The sequence below is a fragment of the Odocoileus virginianus genome, chromosome 23 (assembly GCF_023699985.2).
Source record: "Odocoileus virginianus isolate 20LAN1187 ecotype Illinois chromosome 23, Ovbor_1.2, whole genome shotgun sequence".
Classification (NCBI taxonomy): Eukaryota; Metazoa; Chordata; class Mammalia; order Artiodactyla; family Cervidae; genus Odocoileus; species Odocoileus virginianus.
Window position 1 is genome coordinate 50,203,392 of NC_069696.1, and position 23,760 is coordinate 50,227,151.

General features: G+C 37.3%; 1 protein-coding gene across 15 annotated transcripts in view; it reads left to right on the top strand.

Moving 5' to 3' along the window:
• ANKS1B (ankyrin repeat and sterile alpha motif domain containing 1B) overlaps positions 1–23,760 on the top strand; it is a 1,083,120-nt gene that overhangs the window by 586,978 nt on the left and 472,382 nt on the right. For 13 of the 15 annotated variants that reach the window (XM_070454108.1, XM_070454113.1, XM_070454115.1 and 10 more), the window contains 2 exons: positions 2,598–3,187; positions 5,137–5,209. In XM_070454108.1, coding sequence (XP_070310209.1) covers positions 2,598–3,187; positions 5,137–5,209 — 663 coding nt within the window. The remainder of the gene's footprint in view (positions 1–2,597; positions 3,188–5,136; positions 5,210–23,760) is intronic. The other 2 variants (XM_070454110.1, XM_070454104.1) reach the window with 1 other exon arrangement.

Genomic DNA, 23,760 nt, shown 5'->3' on the forward strand with positions numbered 1-23,760 from the left:
GAGGTTGTTGATATTTCTCCCAGCAATCTTGATTCCAGCTTGTGCTTCGTCCAGCCCAACATTTCTCATGCTGTGCTCTACATATACGTTAAACAAGCGGGGTGACAATATACAGCCTTGACATACTCCGTTCCCTATTTCAATTTTTCCTTTCATACCAAACCCGTTAGCCTTCTTCAGCAACTTGCACAATAAAATTCTGAACTTCTTTATTTCATAATTCTTTCTTCCTTCTGCATTGTTTACCCATTACTGTCACCAACCTATTTATGGTATAAAGCATTATAGGAGAGCCAAGCAGCCCAGCAAGAAAAAGGAGACAATAAATGGAAACAGAACACCATATTTTACTTTCTCTTAGTATTAGCTTACCTCCATGAAGCAGAAAAAAAAAAATCCTTTTCATCCACTTTTTTCCAAATTCCAGAAATAGTCATAAACAGGAGAGACATATCTCTTCCCACAAAGAGCCTATTTGATTGTCCTTGAACCCTAGATTGTTCTTTTATCTTAATAATAAATTTTCCAGGCCAATGGATATGAATATCCAATAGGCCTTAGTTTGAATCTCAGCTTAACTACTTCTTAGCTGGGGAAATTTAACAACATAAGTTGTCTATGTGTAAATTTTGACTTCTAAAAAATGGATGTAATAGGGCATATACTCTAGCCTTAGAGAGTTTAAGCTGCTTTGCCTTATGCTCCGCACACTCTTCTCCAAGAAAGATCTCTGTTGCAAGAGGAGGGAAAAATTCATGTCCAGTGTACTAGAAAGTTTTTATGAGAAGATAAAGTACTTGTGACAGTATGGGGTGGTACAGATTGTTTCTCTTTTAGATCTTTGGCTTGTGGATCTCTCATCCTGACGCTTGTTTCTTCCACTCAGCACTGTGTTAGGTCTAGGAAGGGGGACATCTTCATTTGGGACAGCTAAATAGGAATGCAAGTGAGGTCTGGAGGATATGTAAAGCCAGGATCATACCTGCTTCTAATCAGCTCCAAGAGAGACAAAAGCATATGGAGCTGGGACCAAACTTCAGTTAAGAAAGCTGATTTGTCTGATTGGGCAAATATCTATTGAGATTTATTGAGGCTGACAATTTGTTTACATATTCTGATAAATTTCTTTTGATTAGAAAACCATGATTGTTATTAATCATTTCATAGAATTGTTATGACAATCACATAAAAGGATATAAATATTACCTCTAATTTAGTGAGTAGTAAATAGCACATGCCTAGTAAATGTTACTTATTAACTTATAAAAACTTTGGTGTTTTTGGTTTATAATAACTAACTTCTTTAAGTTGTGAATCAGCAAGTCAACTTTGAATTTGTTATATTTTATCTGACACATTGGCTATATTTTACTTTTTCAGAAGATTAGGCTTATCAGGTAGTTTAACGTTTGATCATGGCAAATATTTAGCTGAATATTAATTAAAGTTATCAGTCAAAAAAGTAGACTGACTCTCTTTGCTGATTTCTTTGGCCAGGTTTTTACACACTATGTCTTTAAAAGACAAATTAGGTCGTTAAAAAAATGCATGGTGTATTTTAAATCTCAGGGCTCCCCAGGGGGTGCAGTGGTAAAGAATCCACCTGCCAATGCAGGAGACAAAGGAGACGAGGGTTCGATCCCTGGGTCAGGAAGATCCCCTGGAGGGGAAAATGGCACCCCACTCTAATATTCTTGCCTGGAAAATTCCATGGACAGGGGAGCCTGGTGGGCTGCAGTCCATGGGGCCACAAAGAGTTGGACATGACTGAGCACACACACATATTTTAAATCTCAGAGAACATTTATGTTTCCTCTTAGAAAAAATTATAAAGTAATAAAAATTTTATTCTTCTTTGGTTTCTTTTCTGGGTTACATTTTCAAAGATCTGAATAAATTGAAAAATAATTAATTCTGTTCCATAGAAGAAAGAAAAGGACAGCTTTGTCTTAGTAGTGCAACATCAGTTTCTTGTGAAAGTGTCTCACTTTTTAGTGATATTGCATTGTTTGCCTGTTAAGCATGACCAAATCCTTTTTGTCTAAATCATATAATTTGTGTAGAATTAATCTTAATCTTATATTTGAAGTAACATGTTAGGATTATTATCTTTAAATTATTCCAAATTATTCTTCTTTTCAAGGTTTTGTTTTTTACTTTATTTCCTGGGAGAGGGGTAAAGGGATGTCATTATATATGATCTTGATTACCTGCCTGATGTCCTAACTGTACAATGATTCATTTACTGCAAAAATTTGAACATGAGTGTCCCATTTTAAGAAAACCTAATTTTGCTATCCAGTATAAAATATACTCCCTGGGGACAAAGGAGAAGGGTGGGAAATTACTCAATTAATACCCAATTCATAAGTTTGAAATATACCCTAAGGTATATCAGGAAGATCTGGTACACACACAGATTTATTTTATACATGGCACTGTAGGGTCATGGGTATTTCATAAAGTCAGGGTATCACTGTGTAACAATAAATCAACTGTTTGGACATTGCACAGGTTCTAAAGGGTGCTGCTATTGTATCAGGGCTTTCAGAGTCCTTTCCAAATGAGCATCCAGACCTTTTTTTTCTCTTTTGCAGATGATCTCTCTCAGCAGGAGGACAATGAGCCCCCAAAAGAATATGATCCTGGGCAATTTGCAGGTCTCCTCCATGGATCCTCTCCAGCCTGTGAGTCTCCTGAAAATCCATTTCATCTCTATGGGAAAAGAGATGAACGTGAAGAAGGAAAAGATGAAGTCAGTTTGGCAAATAGTCCTTTGCCTTTCAAGCAAACTCCAATAGAAAATAAATCAGAACCTGTGGTAAAGAAAATTAAACCGAAGGTGGTCAGTAGAACAATTTTTCACAAAAAAAGCAGCCAACTTGAAAACCATACCATTGTTGGCACAAGAACAGCTAGAAGTGGATCCAGGAATGGGGACCAGTGGATTGTGAACACTGGGGGATTTGTGGAGAGAGCGTGTACCCTGGGGAGAATAAGGTCATTGCCAAAAGCCCTGATCGACATGCATTTATCCAAAACTGTCTCTAAATCGGATTCTGATCTTATTGCCTACCCTTCAAATGAGAAAACATCAAGAGTTAACTGGAGTGAATCTTCACCTGCGGATCACAGCTCTAAAGGGAATTCTGAAAGAACACCATCTTTCACTTCCGAATGGGAAGAAGTAAGATTTGTTCTTGTTATTCTTTACATAAAGCTTTAGCATCAAGCGAGTTTTGAGGAAGGGATTTTCAGCTTTTTAAGTCTTTCAGAGGAAAAAAAAAAAAAGCTAACACATATAGATCCAAGTGGAAAGGAAAAGTTCTAGAGGTAATACATGATAATTTCACAGTGAGCATAAAAACAAACACAGTTCCACACATGAGGGAATATCTGTTGTTTCCATAGAAATTGATCTCAAGCAGAAGTAATAACTAGCTGTGAGGTACAAGAAAATGTTCACATTATGCCCTACTAAGCATTGCAGCTGACAATGGGGAAAAATCTTTGTATTTTTGTTTGCTTTTATATCATTTTGTTATTTGCTAAACTCTGTTAGCTCATCTTCCTTCTTTAAAGTATCTTATAATTTCAGAAGAGCTTCTTATAATCTTAATACTAAACAAAAAGGTCCTGGCCCTTCTCCAAGTACCATACGAAAAAACACAAGTTACTTAATATTTCCTTTTACAACTACTGGACATTAAAGATAAATGTGTGCAGTCCAGTGTGACCAATATAAGCTCTACTTAAAGACAAAGTCTTCAATTTCATGGAGTTACTCAGGAAGTAAGTGCCCTTTTAAGGTTAATCATATGTCATCCTTTCTCCCTGAAGAGGACTCCATCATAAAGTAATGAAGTCTCTTGCTTTTTCTTGAATTTCTGCAAAGAATGGACCACACTCTTCCTCAGCATTTCATCCTAAAATGTCACATTTTGTCTCTCAAAAGATTGTGCCAGTAGAATTGGGTTTTGAAACACAATAGGTCACTAGAGTATTTTGAGAACTAGAACTAGAAATGGTTCTGGTATTGACATTCTGAATTGAGCTGTTTGAGAAAATCACTTAATCTCTCTGCATCTGTTTCAGGGTGAACAAAATGGGACATTTAAGTAATGCTCATTGTCATTTCTGAAACCTGCTGTCTCACTAAGGCTGCTAGGATGATGAGCAGGTTTAAAGCATAAATAGCCTAAGCTCAGACAGTCATATCTTTCTATGAATTCCATAGCAGTAGTCTGATAGTTTACTCAGATCTATCCATTTCTTATATTTATTAACTCTGCGAATAACATATTTAACTTATCTCTTAGAATCAGGTTGTTGCCATTCCTAGATTCTTGTGATTATATGCTACAAATAAGCTTGTGGCTGGTCATAACATTTAAGCAGAACTTGGTCCCAGTGGCCATGCTTCACTGGTCAGATGAGATGCATGCTCTCGGATCCAAGGAGAGGGTAGACGTTGTCGCATGAACTTATCCTCAGCTCCTTCCCCTCCTGAGTTTAAAGAATACACAATGTCTAGCTTACTGACCCATGTAGGTCCGAACAAAGTTCATTTTAGGAAATACAAAGAAAAGGCAAGCTGATTTTGAAAGTTTAAGAAAAGGAAATAAAATTTGTATTTCTAAAAGCAATTCAAAAGATGTCTGCCTCCTTTTAAATCTTTCTCTGTTGGTCTCTTAATTGGAGTTTTGCAGTGGCAATAATATCAAGAATATATGCTCCTGGCAGTGGAAAGTCATTTTAAAATGCAATGCTGTATGCTTAGTGAAATGAGTCAGAGAAAGATATCACTTATATATGGAATCTAAAAAATACAACAAACTACTGAGTATTGCAAAAATGAAGCCGACTAAAAGATACAGAGAACAAGCTAGTGGTTACTAGTGGAGGCCGGAGGGACAATACAGAGGTGAGGAATTAAGAGGTACAAGCTACTGGCTGAAAGATAGGGTCAAGGATGTATTATGCAACACAGGGAATACAGCCAATAGTTTGTAATCACTGTAAATGGAAATAGCCTTTAAAATTTGTATAAAAAATAAAAATAAAAATTTTAAAAAACAAAACTGTAACATGAGACAAATGTAATAATTCATTTTATATGTTTTTTGTTTCACACAGATTGACAAAATAATGAATTCCATAGATGTTGGAATTAACAGTGAACTTCAAGAAATTAATGGTGAGAACACAAGTAAGGAAATCTCTCCTTTATGTTGTAATGAATAAATGTACTCAGGGACTAATTATAAAATGATAGGAGTCTATAGATAATTCATCTTTTACCATAATAACAATAGCTACAAATTATTTGCCTTCATTCATGTCAAACAACCATGATCTCTAAACAACATCAACTATGTAGATTTAGCAAACTGAGAGATTTTCTTCCCCATGTGCTATTTTACTATGCCAATTACCATTAATGTAGCGCTAAGTATGGGCATGCATGCATGCTAAGTCACTTCAGTTGTGTCCAGCTCTTTGTGACCCTATAGACTGTAGCCCACCAGGCTCCTCTGTCCATGGGATTCTCCAGGCAAGAATACTGGAGTAAGTGATCATTTTTTAAAAAGACTAAATAATTTTCGCTGAAACATATATTTGTTTTAGTCTTTAAAAACTAAAAAAAAAAAAAAAAAAAATCATGTGATTTTGATTAGTGACACAAACATGATATGATGATATGTGTAGCTATCTCTTTCACACACAAATGCTGATAAACACTGAGGACTTTTCCAGTATCCAAAGAGCCAGCCTAGAAATTCATGTTGCCAGATAGTTCTTTCAGACATGCTTAAAGAATAATTTCAAGAAAACTGTAGGAATGGTTTTTTTTTTTGGACTGATGTGAAGGTAAGAATGTGTTTTCTTATCATAGTAAGTTCTCTGTTACTGAGACTATTCAAGCAGAGACTTAATGCATCGCTATTGGAAGACAGGTGACATTGAACAATAATATTACAAAAAAATTCTTCAGATAGTACCATATAATTGTGAAAACATTACAAACATGATTATAATGAAAATAAGAGTAAATGTTAAAAAAGCCACTTGGGCAAAATTGCCTTTCAAGGACATTTTAGTAGTCAACAAATCTAGTTTATTTTCACTTAATTCTCCTCTTATCTCCTCTCAGATTGCCATCTATCCTTTACTCATGTTTTTGTACAGTGATAATGAAAATGAAAGACTCAGTCCCCAAAGCATCATTACTATTAACAAAGACTGGTTCTGTGTGTGCCTTAATTTTCACTTCTTAATTACACACTAATTATGCACTAAGTGACTGACCATAACATGTGGCATTCCAATTGACCATTAGGCCATTTGTGAATTACAGCTTTACTGGGCAGAAGGGTTTTCTCTCTTGAGACTAGCTAGAACTAGGGAAGTGATAAACAACCCTGTGAGGAGGACATTCCATGTCTAACATGTTGGGGTACTGAGTGTGGTCAGGAAATCACACAGTGAAGTAAAAAGTCAGACAGACATGAATGCAAATATCAGTCCTGCTGCTTGATCTTAAGCAACTCACTCAGTTTCCCCATAAAATGAAGATATTAGTATAGTCATTGTAGAAACACGAACAATGGCTTGTGAGTAGAGTCTGACACATGTAGACATATATTAAATTTTAGCTGTCCGTTGCTCTATCATGAGGGAGATGTTGTTTTAGACACTATGGGCATGTGAAGGAAAACACACACCAGCCCTTCTTTTAAGAACTTTATAATGTCAGCTAGTCTCACAGCTTTCATGTTCAATTTGTTGTATTCCCTGAAATTGTGATGTGTCAATTAGAATGCAGGTCATAACAAAGCTGACAGTCAGTTGGTACCAGGGAAGAGTAATTACTAAAAGAGACCATAAATTCCAATGTACCCTGGCAAAGAGAAGAGAAAAAAATCTAGAATGTATTGATTTAAATGTTCTAAATTATTTTGAAATCTGAGTATTCTCTTTTCACTTGACAATGAGGAAGAGATATGCAATGAAATCAACAGGAGGTAAATTTAGAGTGAACACGGGAAATACTACTTTACCAAATACGTTATCAGTGTCTCGAATTTTATTTTGGAAGGCCACTGAACCAAGCACTATGCCTGGCTTCATCAGAGCTGCATAGTTTTATGAGTATTTATGATGTTTGTTGCTAAAAGTCTCAGAAGGTGATTCAGTTCAGTTCAGTCGCTCAGTCGTGTCCGACTCTTTGCAATCCCATGACTGCAGCGTGCCAGGCCTCCCTGTCCATCACCAACTCCCGGAGTTTACTCAAACTCATGTTCTTTGGGGGAGAATAAAACCATAAGCAATGTAGATACATGATGGATCAAGAATCAATACTGAATTTTCCAAGCTCTTGACCCTTATGTTTCATTGTTTTTATTTGCCCTCCGCTGACCCCGCTTGCATTTCTAATTTCAAGTGTTTTCATAAACAAAATATTTATTGAACCAGAAAAGGATTTGGAACTCCTCCATCTTCATTCCTAAAAATTTGAGCAGTTCATTCCTCAAAGTTTGAGTAGTTCCTATGAATCATATAACTAGTTCCACTCGTAGAAATCAGTTTTCTCTCTCTTTTAAAAAATTTCCTCAGCAACTATATAGTAGTTAGAAACTACTGGCAGCACCAGTTTTCCAGGACTAAGGTAGAAATAAAAGTAAATAATATTTACTGAATTTATTTTAGGTCAGTCCCTTAGGTTCTCACTCAGACTAACATTAATGAATGATTTTTACAAACATAGTATCTGGCTTCCCACTGGAAATCAGACTTAAATGCCAAACACTTTGGCAGTTGGATTCAATTATATTTAATACTTCACTTTACATAGAACATCCTGTTCTTTGGTTATGCTATACATGTGATGTGATAGTACATTTTGCATCATCATGTACTCCCAGATATAGGATTTTTTCAGAGAGCAGGTTTTGAGGTTCAGATTCCGGTGTCACATTTTAGTGGTTTTGTGACCTTTGATCTCAGTTTCCTCTCTTATAAATTCAGATTTTTAACAACTCCCTCATAAGGCTGCTGCAAGGTAAGCAGGTGATCAATAAATATAAATTCTCTTACAGAGTATGTACCACATAGAGTATGTACCACACAGCAAGAAATACTTGGGAAATCTTGCTTTTCTTTTTGACCAGTGAAAATTGTAGTTAAGTTTTAACTATTCATATTCTAAGTTGCTTTCATGTGAAGTCTTTCTTGAAATTTTATTTCTTAACCATTGTCTTTATATAACAAAGAAGTACTTTCAAGTTAGGAAATTTACCATGTTCACTGGAACCACTTCAGATTGTCACACTTTCCAAGAATCAGGTTGATGATCTTCTTGATGAAACTGAGGATCACTTAAAGAAAGAAAGTGAAAGTGAAGTCTCTCAGTCGTGTCTGACTCTTTGTGACCCCATGGACTGTAGCCCACCAGACTCCTCTGTCCATGGAATTTTCCAGGCAAGAGTACTGGAGGGGATTGCCGTTTCCTTCTCCAGGGGATCTTCCCGACCCAGGGATTGAACCTGGGTCTCCCATATTGCAGGCAGACACTTTACCATCTGAGCCACCAGGGAAGCCCACTTAAGTAAAGTGGAGGCAACAGTTGGCTCCACCAGACCCAGTTATCTTACGTAACAGCAAATACATAGTAAAATCAAATGCCCAGAGTTTACAATACAGGGGTGGTGGATAATCTTATAAACAACCCCCCCATTTCTAAACTGGTTTCTATAATCTCCTGCTATTTTACTTTAGGTACATGGACTGTATTAGATTGATCTCAGGTACCTGAATGTAAAATTAGTATTTCGTTAAAAGGTATTGTTTAAAGCTGGGATTTTTTTCCTGTTATACTTAAGATTGAACTGTATTCAGAGGAATATTCTAGTCTTTTAAAACTCTAATTTTGCCAATATATGAATTTCACCTGTTTTATTTATAAATGAAAGCTATTAAAAATGTATTTGTAAAGGCTTTTACCATAGACTGCACCATCTACACTGGATACATAAAGTAATTCTGAAGCTATTTGCTAGCTATTTTTACATAGCTCTGAAAGCTCTGTGTGTGTGTGTGTGTGTGCGCGCGCGCGCGCGCGCGCACATAGTCACTCAGTTGTGTCCGACTCTTTGCGACCCCACGGACTGTAGCCCGCCAGGCTCCTCTGTCGGTGGGGATCTCCAGGCAAGAGTATTGGAGTGGGTTGCCATGCTCCCCTCAAGGGGGTCCTCCCAACCCAGAAATCAAGCCCAGCTCTCCTGAATTGCAGGCGAGTTCTTCAGCATCTGAGCACCAGGGAAGCCTGAGCAGTAGTTAGTGATAATCCACCATCCTGCTTTCTAAGCTTTTGCTTTTCTTCCTCCAGGAGTCTAAGGGCCAGGTAACACTGCAGGGTTCCTCATAGCCATAGAGACCCTGCGTGGAGAGTTTCTAGAATTTAGGAACTCACCGAAGCAGACTAAGGGGTCTCTCCTCCTGAGCTATGCTCCACCTTCTTCCCAGTCCACTGGAGGGAGAGAGCTCACATGGCCCTTTCCCCAAAGAGCTTCTATTTCTGAACGGCTGGGGCCCACATCCCCACAGCTTCAGAAGTTGCTCCCCCTGATGCTTTAGTTGCTTCCAGGTCCCTGATATTTATTCACATGGCTTAGATCTGCATCCAGAGGGACTTTGCCACTGATGTAGCTGATAGCTGTCCTCCTGCTGAGATTGTTGATGAGAATATCATTCCTCAAACTGTAGGAGAGCATGTTTGTTTTTTGTTTTTTTAATGTATTTAGAATTTCCTTGAGTTCCCCTATTAGAGAAACGACAAAGAGGAAAGAAGCTGAGTTGTATTCCTCTTTTCCTGTGTGCCAGATGCTATGCAGCTTACTCTTGTGAACATTCAATTCTCCGAATAAGTCAGTATGGTATTATACCCATTTTATGAAGAAAGGGAAACTTGTCAAAGTCAGCTCCTTCAAGTGTAGATTGATTTCTTCCTGAAGTTCATATTCCTTTCAATAAAATATGTTACTATACAGAACAATGGAAGCCTGCCCTTTGGTTCTTTCTTAGTTCAATTTATATGCATTTGCACTATAGGGAGCCAACTGAGGTGCTTAAGTGTAAAACCAACCACTTGCTCTTAGCAAAACCTAACTTGGTATGGAAGACTTTAGCTCAAACCCCAAAGCCCTCCTAGAGCACAAACCACATGGTCATATATTAAAAGGAATCACAGACCTGAATATCTCCTACCTCCCAAAAGTGAATACATATGCTAATAATGATTTGGGTTTCACTTATTTTCAGAGGAAGAATTTCCTTGCCTCCAGTAATATTCTTTTTTCCATGAACTGTTAAATTGTACATAAAAACCTCTCTGTGAAATGCTGTGCAACAGGCATAATTTATTTTTGATTTTTATTTCTCTTTACAGCACTATTTTTAATAGAGCCAACTGGGGAAGGTGGGTAGTGGAATACGCTAGCCTACAAGCACACTATTTTGTCTAAATCAAGAGAGAACTTATTTTTATTATTATTTTATATAACACTTCACTGAGTAACTTGTTTTTTTCCCCAGATAGATTAAATCTAAGAAATCCCTTAATAATAGAATAACCATGTAGCAATATGAATTAAGTAATCATTAGACTAGCCTGAGGTCACTAATCTTTATCAAGAGATAGTATTTAATCAACCAAGCAATTGTGTCCTTAGCAAAATAGACCCTAAAATTTATTTAACATCTTTTATTCTAAATAGTCATTAAAAACTAAAGTAACCTACATAATATAGATTTTGATTACTAGAATATGGCTGAGATTCTCTGGTTTTGAAAGTACAAGTAATATTCATATGTGAAATTCAGTTTCTCTTAAGTATGAAATAATTGGGTGTTATTCTGTGGCCTAATATTTGCTTATGATGCATCAATAGTTGAAACTGGTAGGCTGTTTTCCCTTCAACAGAATATTTAATCTCCTAGAAGAGGCCTAGAGAGGTGAGCAAGTGCTGTCTTCAACTTATACTGATACCCTTTCCACACCATCTTTAATATATGATCAGTCAACATCTGTTCCCATACATCCCATGATGATAAGTTCACTACTTCCAGAGATTATATATTTTATTACTGGGAAGCTCAAATTGTTAAAAATTCATGTTTTTCAAGTCCCTTCTATCCATTTTCCCTTAAAAAATCTTCAGTGAAGCAAAGGATGGATACCGCTGCTGCTCATTGCTCAGTTGTGTCCGACTCTGCGACCCCATGGCCTGTAACCCACCAAGCTCCTCCGACCATGGGATTTTCCTGGCAAGAACACTGGAGTGGGCTACCAGGCCCTCCTCCAGGGAATCTTCCCGACTCCAGGGATGAATAATGACCCATTACTTCTGATAAATTATGACTATCTTAAGGATAGACTTCCCCAGTGGCTCAGCAGTAGCAAATCCACCTGCAGTGCAGGAGACATGGAGATGCGGGTTTGATCCCTGGATCAGGAAGATGCCCTGGAGAAGCAACGGCGACCCACTCCAGTATTCTTTTTTTTTTTTTTTTCCATTTATTTTTATTCGTTGGAGGCTAATTACTTTACAACATTGCAGTAGTTTTTGTCATACATTGAAATGAATTAGCCATGGATTTACATGTATTCCCCATCCCGGTCCCCCCTCCCACCTCCCTCTCCACCCGATCCCTCTGGGTCTTCCCAGTGCACCAGGCCCGAGCACTTGTCTCATGCATCCAACCTGGGCTGGTGATCTGTTTCACCCTAGATATACATGTTTCGATGCTGTTCTCTTGAAACATCCCACCCTCGCCTTCTCCCACAGAGTCCACAAGTCTGTTCTATACATCTGAGTCTCTTTTTCTGTTTTGCATATAGGGTTATTGTTACCATCTTTCTAAATTCCATATATATGTGTTAGTATACTGTAATGGTCTTTATCTTTCTGGCTTACTTCACTCTGTATAATGGGCTCCAGTTTCACCCATCTCATTAGAACTGATTCAAATGAATTCTTTTTAATGGCTGAGTAATGTTCCATAGTGTATATGTACCACAGCTTCCTTATCCATTCATCTGCTGATGGGCATCTAGGTTGCTTCCATGTTCTGGCTGTTATAAACAGTGCTGCGATGAACATTGGGGTGCACGTGTCTCTTTCAGATCTGGTTTCCTTGGTGTGTATGCCCAGAAGTGGGGTTGCTGGGTCATATGGCAGATCTATTTCCAGCTTTTTAAGGAATCTCCACACTGTTTTCCATAGTGGCTGTACTAATTTGCATTCCCACCAACAGTGTAAGAGGGTTCCCTTTTCTCCACACCCTCTCCAGCATTTATTGCGTGTAGACTTTTGGATAGCAGCCATCCTGACTGGCGTGTAATGGTACCTCATTGTGGTTTTGACCACTCCAGTATTCTTGCCCGCGGGACAGAGGAACCTGGTGGGCCACCGTTCATGGGGTCACAAAAAAGAGTCAGACATGACTAAGCAACTAAACAATAACAACAACAACAAATCTTAAGGATACAGCTGATATTTTTGATAGACCACACACCTCTTACACATTCACCATTAAGCTGGAGGACAGTTGCAAAGAGTCTTCTTTGTAGACACTTTAAAAACAGTAGCTGCATGACTTCCACATAAATGTCAGTGCATTTTACAAAGTCTACCATCAATAACCTCATACTTGTAAGAGAGTAGGAGGTAAAAATAATTAGGAGTGATCTGAAATATAGATACAGACCTTCATAAGTTATGGATCATCATAATGATTACTTTCAAATTTGTTTTTGATACGAATTTGTTTTCCCAAATTATAGTGAGGAATGAAGTGATAAACATGAGTCATTTACCCATGAGAAAAACTTTAAAGCTTATACTGGTTGTTTCTATGATACACTATTCTGATAACAAAGGGTTTCTTATCTACTGGTATTTTTGATACTTGAGTATAAAATTTTAGAGAGTTATATAAATTTAAAAACAATGATACCCAGCAATATCACTTTTAGGAATGTATCCTAAGGAAATAGGACAAGAGCAAAATATATATGTGTGTGTGTGTGAGTGTGTATACACACATAGACACACACACACACACACACACACACACATATATATATATATATCATTTATGATCATTTAAGAAATAGAATCAAACCCAATGACCATTTATAGAGATTTGTAAAATCACTTACTGTAATTCCTTATGATGAAATGTTGACTAGCTAATTAAAAATGACATTGTATCTATTTTTATTACCATGGAAATATAGCCATAATATACTTCTTAGTGGAAAAAGTAGATAACCAAATAAATTATCATCTCAACTTTTAATACACATGCATGAAAAAGTTCTGGAAGGACATATGAAAAAAGTTAACAGTGGATGTCACTGAGTAAGTTTATCAATGATTTTTATTTTCTGCTTTCCTAAATTTTCCAAAAATTTTTATAGTGAGCATCACTCACTTCAGTCACTTGGTTGAGTCCAACTCTTTTTGACACCATTTTCATTGTCTACATCATTCACTAGAAGACGGTATGTGTAAATTTAGTAAATAAATAAATAGTAAACAAATGGCAATTTATGCAGTCATGAATATGCAAACATATATATGTAAACACTTATACATGAAACATATAAATGTTACAATTATCAGTTGTTACCATTATCAGTTAGTCATTCAGTTGAGTCTGACTCTTTGCAACCCCATGGACTGTAACCCACCAGGCTCCTCTGTCTATGGCATTCAACAAGCGAGAAGACTGGAATGGGTAGCCATTCCCTTCTCCAGACAATCTTCCCTACCCAGGGTTCAAATCTTGGTCACCCACATTGCAGGCAGATTCTTCACCATCTGAGCCACCAGGGAAGCCCTTGGTGGTGATTAAATTTTGCCAAGTGAATGCTTTATTGAATGTGATTAAGTCTTTTTATCAGTTCTGAGTTAAAATAGGTGTGCTTCGGTGGTTTCACAAAAAAGATTCATTTGATTTCTTTTAGTTTTTGTTACTGGAAAAGCTATTTTTAAATAACTACACAAATTTTTAAAGTATCCATAACACAGCCCCTGATCAAAAATGACTTTTTTCTTTTGTCCATATCCTGATCTGTGTATATATTCTAGTGACCTTCTAGCCTTTGTCTGTGTACACTGTCAATTTGTATATAGTAATAATTTTATAGATAGAATTTTTCAGTCTTCATTTTCATATTCAGCTCAGTTCAGTTGCTCAGTCATGTCCAGCTCTTTGCAACCCCATGGACTACAGCACATCAGGCTTCCCTGTCCTTCACCAACCCCCTCTAGCTTGCTCAAATTCATGTCCATTGAGTCGGTGATGCCATTTTCATATTACCATTTCACAAAATTATATTATCTTACTTTTTTTTCTTACCCCCTTGCTTCATTCTCTTTATGAATATCCAGTGTTAGCATGGTATATATGCTTCCACTTTTCTTTAATTTCATGCAATCCCAAACAGAAAGATGATAGATAAATAGATGAATGTTGTTTGTACTTTAAAAACATGAATTCATGCTGTATACATTTCTCTGAAATTTATTCTCATTTGACATTAATCATAGTTTTACCTTATTTTTATAATCAGTAAAAATCTATGAAACAAAATTGCACTGGTGAAGTTCACTCTCAGAGAGGAAAGGAGGTCTGGTCTGATTCTTACTCCTACCACTGCACTAACTTGCTGTTCAGTTCAGTTCAGTTCAATTGCTCAGTCGTGTCCAACTCTTTGCAACTCCATGGACTGCAGCACGCCAGGCCTCCCTGTCCATCACCAACTCCCGGAGTTTACTCAAACTCACGTCTATTGAGTCAGTGATGCCATCCAGCCATCTCATCTTCTGTTGTCTCCTCCTCCTGCCTTCAATCTTTCCCAACATCAGGGTCTTTTCAAGTGAGTCAGTTCTTTGCATCAGGTGGCCAAAGTATTGGAGTTTCAGCTTCAGCATCAGTCCTTCCAATGAATATTCAGGACTGATTTCCCCTAGGATGGACTGGTTGGATCTCCTTGCAGTCCAAAGGATTCTTAAGAGTCTTCTCCAACACCACAGTTCAAAAGTATCAATTCTTCGGCACTCAGCTTTCTTTATAGTCCAACTCTCACATCCATACATGACTACTGGAAAAACCATAGCCTTGACTAACTAGATGGACCTTTATTGGCAAAGTAATGTCTCTGCTTTTTAATATGCTGCCTAGGTTGGTCATAACTTTTCTTCCAAGGAGCAAGCGTCTTTTAATTTCATGACTGCAATCACCATCTGCAGTGATTTTGGAGCCCAAAAAAATAAAATCTGTCTCTATTTCCACTGTTTCCCCATCTATGTGCCATGAAGTGATGGAACCAGATGCTATGATCTTAGTTTTCTAAATGTTGAGCTTTAAGCCAACTTTTTCACACTCCTCTTTCACTTGCTGTATGACTGGACCTCAGTTTCCCAATTTGACCTCAGTTTCCTAATTTGAAAATTAAAAGATAGGACTAGATCTCATCTCTATAATTCCATGGCATACTTTTATCTTTTGTCTTATGGATTATTCTTTGGCAGAGTGTCCTTTAAAGCTTTCTAATTCTTAATTTCTAAGGACAAATGATCAATAAATCTTCAACATGTGTATTTCAACTAGCTTCTTCTAGGAATGTTGCCAGATCCTCATTTATAATGCTTTTAAAATATATTAATGTAATAAAAGTTTATTTTAATTGGTACAGGTTTATAAGATATTTAAGTTCTTTGTTTTTATATGCAAAAGTGATTTTCTCCTAAGAATCTCAATTTTTTAATAAACTTTATCTTTCACTGATTTTTAGGAGGCAGGGCTTCCCTGATGTTTCAAACAGTCAAAAACCTGCCTGCAATGCAGGAGGCATGGGTTTGATCCCTGGGTTGGGAATATTCCCTGGAGAAGGGAATGGCTACCCACTCCAGTATTCTTGCCTGGAGAATTCCATGGACATAGGAGTCTGGCAGGCTGCACAGTGTTGCAAAGGGTCAGACACGACTGAGTAATAACACACACACGCTAAATCACTAGCTGAAATCATGTGCAAATGATTAATGATGTGAATGGGAATAAATGAAATAAATTTCTGATACTATACTTTGTCTGCTTCTTGGATCCACTGACCGTCTTATAAAAACTCTTAGTGACAGAGAAAATAGTCAGCATTTCAGTAGTGTATGCTTTTCCTTAGGTTGCAGATACTGACCAAATACTCACAGTGGCCCATTTCTTATCCACTGACATGGCTTGACCAAGTCAAGGCACACTCCCCCTACAGGTTCCTGAACTTTGGCTTGACCCCAAAACTAAACAAGCACTAAAATGCAGACCGTTTTTCTTAAATGTTAATTCCAAATCAGAAAATGATTGAGACTATGCATACAACTTTCCCCTGAGTTTCTTGGCAACCGAGACAAAAGTGGGCTATAAAACTGTCGTCATAAGGCATATTTTCAAGGCATGTAGAGAAAGGAACTCTCTCCTAGCTTGAGACTAGAAGGAATTTCCTCTATGCATCATTTTGTAAAAGATATGCAACTCAGTTAGGAACAATGCTTTCATTAGAATGCAGGAACAAGGTGCAATGGTCTGCTTAAGACTTACACATAGACGGGTGTACTGTGATAGGGAAGTATCTCTGTACAGACCTTTCTTCTGGGGACTTTTATCTGTCTCCATGACAGAAACGAGCACATATTCTAGAATATCAGTGTTGTTTTTAGTCACCCTTTCAAAAAATGCCCTCTGTGTAACCTGTTCTATGTGTTAATGACTTGAGTATCAGAATTTCAGGGGTGCTTAATAAAATTACAAGCATGCTCTAAAATATTATGTGACAGTAAGGTTGGAGAGCTACTCATCATGTGTGAAAGAGTATGAAATATGGTATCAGAAAATGTGAGAATCCCAGTTCCATCCATTACTGGTTGTGTGATCCTGGACAAGTTACTTCATCATTCTGAGCTTTTTATTTTGTTATTCTTTAAAAAGAGGATAATAATAATTTCTTATTATTATAATTAAATGATATAACTTATATAAAAGTACTTGTAAAGTAAATCTGCTAGTCAGTATGATGTTACCTTCATAGAAAGCTCTTTAACTTTTAAATTAGAGCTCACTGTGTTCATTTTTCTCTCCAGGCAATTGAATGCAGTTTATAAGCACTCAGTAAAATAGTTGCTTTGTATCCACATATAGACTATTCACCTTCTAGAAAGTTTCTTAAATAAATAAGCTTTTCTTCTTGAAGAAGTAAACAATAAAATAATTTTCTAGTTCATTTTTATATATTAAAGAAAAATTTATTTACTCTATTAACAAAATAAATAAGGCCATATCCCCCACTAATAAAAACATAAATAGGAAGAAATTCCAGGACAATGAACTAAGATCAAGCGTGTGTACACTTGCCTGATTACAGTACAATTATTGACAGTTTGATTTTTTTCCACCTACAGGTCAACTCTCCTCAACAAACTTGAAAATGTAGGCAGTAAATTATTTTTTAAGTGATTATGCTAACAACTCACTATAATGTGGAGCTTTGAGAGCCTGAAGACAGAGTATGAAAAATATAGCCAGATATGCTGCAGTCAGAGTCATCTAGATTCTCTAGATTCGGGGGAAGTTGACAACAGTGGCACAAGTTGTAGCCGCAGGAAAAGAGGAAGGAGTGTCTGTTTGAATGTCCATTGTTTACTGATACTTAACCCTTTCTGAGTCACCAAATGCTTCGAGAGTTTGATGGAAAACATGAGGCCTCTTGCAGGAAAAATGCAAGTATACTTAAAAAAAAAAATGTTTTGTTTTCAGTCTTTCCCACACATAAACATATATGTATGTGCATATAGGTATACATGTACAAATATACATTCATCTTGAGGGAGGAAATCAACTGATATGCAAAGGAAATGTAAGCAGTAATGAAAAATTACCAGTTTAAAAAAAGATTTTCCAAACTCCTGAGAGTACTCCAGACTTTGAATTTCCAGAGTTGAAAGTTTTCATACGCATGATTAGTGCTAAAAATATCACCGAAGTCTCTCAGAGAAAAACATAGAGCCTCTCTTCCATTTGGGAAGATCTGAGCATGAGTTCCTATCTTAAATAAACATCAGATATAGTCTAGATTTGGAAAAGGATTAAATGGAACATTTCAAATTATGAGATGTCAAGTAAAGAGAATTTCAGTGTGCTTAGGTTTGCTATCTAATACAAATTTAAGTTAAGATATATTTTATCTGCTCATGTATTCCTGAATCAAATGTGGTTTTATGCACATTTTTGGTTCAGTGACACAAAGGACATGGGGATATGCCAGATGCATCCAAATTCCTGTGGGCTTACAATGGTTTCCTTAAACCTGAGTGACCTTTACATCCTAAATTTCTTAACTGATCATCTATAGTCTCAGTTTTAAGATTTCAGAGAGAAGAAAACTTTAAGAATTCATAATTTTAACTTTTTGAATGTTAAGAACTTTTCTCCCTAAAGATTTTAATTCAAAAGATGTATGAATTATTTTGTGTATTCTTTCTCCAATTTTATCCCTCTGTTTTAAGCTGTTTTAGAGGTGTCTCAGTGGTAAAGAATCTGCCTGCCAGTGCAGGAGACATGGGTTCAATGCCTGGGTCGGGAAGATCCCCTGGAGAAGGAAATGGCAACCTCCTCCAGTATTCTTGCTTAGGAAATCATGGACAGAGAAGCTTGGTGTGCTGTAGTCCATAGGGTCACAAAAAGTCAAACACAACTTAGTGACTAAACAACAACAAAACATATTCTATACACTGTTCTTTGTCTTACTTTTTAACTTTTTGATTAAAATTAATGGAGATTATTCCACAACAGAATATAGAACACTTCCTGGTATTTAGTTGTATGAAGTAGCACAATTTATTTACCTATCCTCCTATTAATAGATATTGCTTTCAGTATGTTCTTATAAACAAGGCTGCAGTGAATAACCATATTTCTTTACACTTGCAGACATATATCTGTTGGATATATTCCCAAAAGCTAAACTGCTGGTTCAGGGTTTACGGGTATTTGAACTTTCGAGAAGTGTTGCTAAATTGCGCTGCTTAAGAGGTTTTAATGATCTACCCCAATACCAGCAATGAAAGGAAGCCTCTTGTGTCCTGACTGATACACAGTGTTGTCAGACTTCCAGACCTTTATCTACTTGACAGGTGACAAATAGTATCTCTGTGCCATTTCTTGTATTGGAGTGAAGCTGAGTTCTTTTCATATGCTTACGTTTCATTTATATTCACTCTTCTCTTTGAACAATCTGTTCATATCCTTTGCCCATTTTAGGAAATGTTGTTGCTCTATTTCTATTGACTTGAAGGAGTTCTTTATTATTAGGCATATAACTCAGTGTATTTGACAAAATTGCAACTACCTTTCCCAGTTTCTTATTTACCTTGTGGCCTAATCTGTCATGCAAATTTTTTAATAATTTTGTAATTGATTTAATCAAGATTTTAAAAAATTGATGATTTCAGAGTTTTGTGTTTTATTAGGAAAGGCTCCATCACTCTGAGACTATAAAGAATCCTTGCATAATTTCTTCTATACTTTTATCATTTTTGTGTTTCTATATTTGATCTGTATGCGATTTTCTCTTACATAAGAAATGAGGTATGGATCAAACCTTATCTTAATTGATGATGACTCAGTTCCCCCTAAATCATTTCATGTGGTCCTCACTGATTGGAGATGCACAATTATTGTATGCTTGATGTCCAGTGATTTTGCTTTTTATTTACTCTCTATTGTGTGTCTTCTGTGTCTGCATCTATTCATATGTTAGCACCACACTGTTTCAGTCGTTCTGACTTTAAAATGTGTCATAATGTCCATTTTTCAAAGATCATGCTTTTCTGTCCAGCAAATTCATGCTGGCATTCCAATACATTTTAAATGTTTGAGCACCACCGACCACCACTCTGTTTCTTCAAGGACTAGAGATGCCTAAATTACCCTTGGAGGGCATGTGAATGACCCTGGTCCTGCGAACTCAGACATAGGCCAGAATTTTGTAACTGACAATCATGTTTTAAAACTGACTTCTTAGAGAGAGGTTTTCGAGGTAGGTGGAAGAGCTCAGCATACTCCAAGGGCCTTTAGAGCAGATGGCTGGTCTTGTTGTTCAGTTGCTAGTCACGTCTTACTGTTTGCAACCCCATGGACTACAAAATATCAAGCTTCCCTATCCTTTACAATCTCTCAGAGTTTGCTCAAACTCACGTCATCCAGTCCCATCAGTTCATGGCAAATAGATGGGGAAACAGTGGAAACAGTGGCTGGCTTTATTTTTCTGGGCTCCAAAATCACTGCAGATGGTGACTGCAGTCATGAAACTAAAAGACGCTTGCTCCTTGGAAGAAGAGTTATGAAGAACCCAGACAGCCTATTAAAAAGCAGAGACTTTGCCAACAAAGGTCCATCTAGTCAAAGCTGTGGTTTTTCCAGTAGTCATGTATAGATGTGAGAGTTGGACTATAAAGAAAGCTGAGCACCGAAGAACTGATGCTTTTGAACTGTAGTGTTGGAGAAGACTCTCTTCAGAGTCGCTTGGACTTCCAAGGAGATCCAACCAGTCCATCCTAGGGGAAATCAGTCCTGAATATTCATTGGAAGGACTGATGCTGAAGCTGAAACTCCAGTACTTTGGCCACCTGATGCTAAGAACTAACTCATTTGAAAAGACTGTGATGCTGAGAAAGATTGAAGGCAGGATGAGAAGGGGACAACAGAGAATGAAATGGTTGGATGGCATCACCAATGCAATGGACATAAGTTTGAGTAGGCTTCGGGAGTTGGTGATGGACAGGGAGGCCTGGCGTGCTGCAGTCCATGGGGTTGCAAACAGTCAGACATGACTGAGTGACTGAACTGTCTGTCTGTCTGTGTCAGGTGGTGATATAATAGAGCAAACTGCAAAATCCTATAGCTTGAGCTGGGCTCCTTACTTCTGAACTTGCAGATACTGGGCTAGAAACAGCAACTGCAGAGGCTCCTTAGCTTGAATACCACTTAACAGAGAATATCCTAATAGTCTGTTATATGAATTAGTAATCAGATATTTTTTCATAAAACACTGTGAAAGAATTCAATAATGACACCTAGGGAAATTAAAATAAGTCATTTTATTTCATCATAATTCAGAGAACTTAGGGGGGAATATTTTTCAAGGTCAGGGAAATAGAATAATCCTGGGGAAGGAAAAGTGAGAAAAAATGTTTTAAGAAATTAAAAAGGTGGAGGTTAGAAGGAGAGCATCCTTTTTCTGATCCTCTTTGAAATGTTTTTCTTAACATCCTGGTGTTAATATGGCTTTTAGGGCAGAATGCTAGATAGTCCCTTCCCCTCAATTAAGTCTATTTACCTGTTTCAGGGCACTATCACTAAAGATTCCTTTTTCTTCTTGTCAACTGAACTATCATCTTTGGACCCTATCTTATCCCTGGGCTTGGGCAATAGTACATAAAGAAGGAAACATGTAGATTGGGATTCAATTGAAGAGCCATTACCCATGAGATGAGGCATTTTAGCAAGACATAAACGCATTATAAGCCTCACTTTTCTCATCTGTATAATGGAGAAAACTTTTTTTAACACTGTCATAAGGAAAAATGTGCCACTTACACAGTAGTCATTCAACATTCTGAATATTGATGTGCTTTAGCAAACTTCTTTCAGTCATATTCAGCTGAAGAGTTCAGAGCAAAGCAGAAAGAGATTGGAACCAGATCTATAGCCCAGATCTGTTTTCTGAGCCTGGTGTGTGCTGCAGTCCAGGGGGTCGCAGAGTCAGACACAACTGAGCAAAGGGACAGCAACAATAAAAACAGCTGTCTGGATTTTATGGTGGCAGATGATGAACAAAAAGGATCTCATGGTCAAGGAAAGAAAAAGGCAGTCTAATGAAACCTTATACCTCAGATTGGGACTTGAATCCATGGGCTTTTTAAAAAAAATTTATTTATTTTAATTGGAGGCTAATTACTTTATAATATTGTAGTGGTTTTGCCATACATTCACATGAATCCACCACGGGTGTACATGTGTCCCCCATCCTGACCCCCCCCCCACCCTCCCCACCATCCCATCCCTCAGGGTCATCCCAGTGCACCGGACCTGGGCACCCTGTGTCATGCATTGACCTGGACTGGAGATCTGTTTCACATGTGATAAGATACGTGTTTCAATGCTATTCTCTCAGATCATCCCACCCTCGCCTTCTCCTACAGAGTCCAAAAGTCTGTGCTTTACATCTGTGTCTCTTTTGCTGTCTCACATATAGGGTTATCGTTACCATCTTTCTAAATTCCATATATATTTGTTAATATACTATATTGGTGTTTTTCTTTCTGACTTACTTCACTCTGTATAATAGGCTTCAGTTTCATCTACCTCATTAGAACTGATTCAAATACATTCTTTTTAATAGCTGAGTAATATTCCATGGTGTATATGTACCACAGCTTTCTTATCCTTTCATCTGCCAATGGACATCTAGGTTGCTTCCATGTCCTGGCTATTATAAACAGTGCTGCGATGAACACTGGGGTGCACGTGTCTCTTTCAGATCTGGTTTCCTTGGTGTGTATGCCCAGCAGTGGGATTTGCTGGGTCATATGGCAGTTCTATTTCCAGTTTTTTAAGATATCTCCACACTGTTCTCCATGGTGGCTATACTAGTTTGCATTCCCACCAACAGTGTAAGAGGGTTCCCTTTTCTCCACACCCTCTCCAGCATTTATTGCTTGTAGACTTCTGGATAGCAGCCATTCTGACTGGTGTGAGATGGTACCTCATTGTGGTTTTGATTTGCATTTCTCTGATAATGAGTGATGTTGAGCATCTTTTCATGTGTTTGTTAGCCATCTGTATGTCTTCTTTGGAGAAATGTCTGTTTAGTTCTTTGGCCCATTTTTTTGATTGGGTCATTTATTTTTCTGGAATTGACCTGTTGGAGCTGCTTGTATATTTTTGAGATTAATTCTTTGTCAGTTGCTTTGTTTGCTATTTTTTTTTCTCCCATTCTGAAGGCTTTCTTTTCACCTTGCTTATAGTTTCCTTTGTTGTGCAAAAGCTTTTAAGTTTCATTAGGTCCCATTTGTTTATTTTTGCTTTTATTTCTGTTACTCTGGGGGGTGGGTCATAGAGGATCCTGCTGTGATTTATGTCAGAGAGTATTTTGCCTATGTTTCCCTCTAGGAGTTTTATAGTTTCTGGTCTTATGTTTAGATCTTTAACCCATTTTGAGTTTGTTTTTGTGTATGTTGTTAGAAAGTGTTCTAGTTTCATTCTTTTACAAGTGGTTGACCAGTTTTCCATTTTAAAGAGGTTGTCTTTTTTTTTCCATTGTTCAAAGATAAGGTGTCCATAGGTGCATGGATTTATCTCTGGGCTTTCTGTCTCATTCTATTGATCTATATTTCTCTCTTTGTGCCAGTACCATACTGTCTTGATGACTGTAGCTTTGTAGTATAGTCTGAAGATGAAAGAGAAAAACCTACAATCCATGGTCTTTTGATTAGAATCACTCAGTGTCTGGACTTCCTGAGGATTAGGTTCTTTTTGTCTCTGCAGAATGAATTTAGCAAGAGGAAAAGTGATAGTCAGGAAGTAGATTTATTAATATAGGGTGCTTGTGAGAGATGCTGGCTGAAAGGTGAAGAGCTCAGC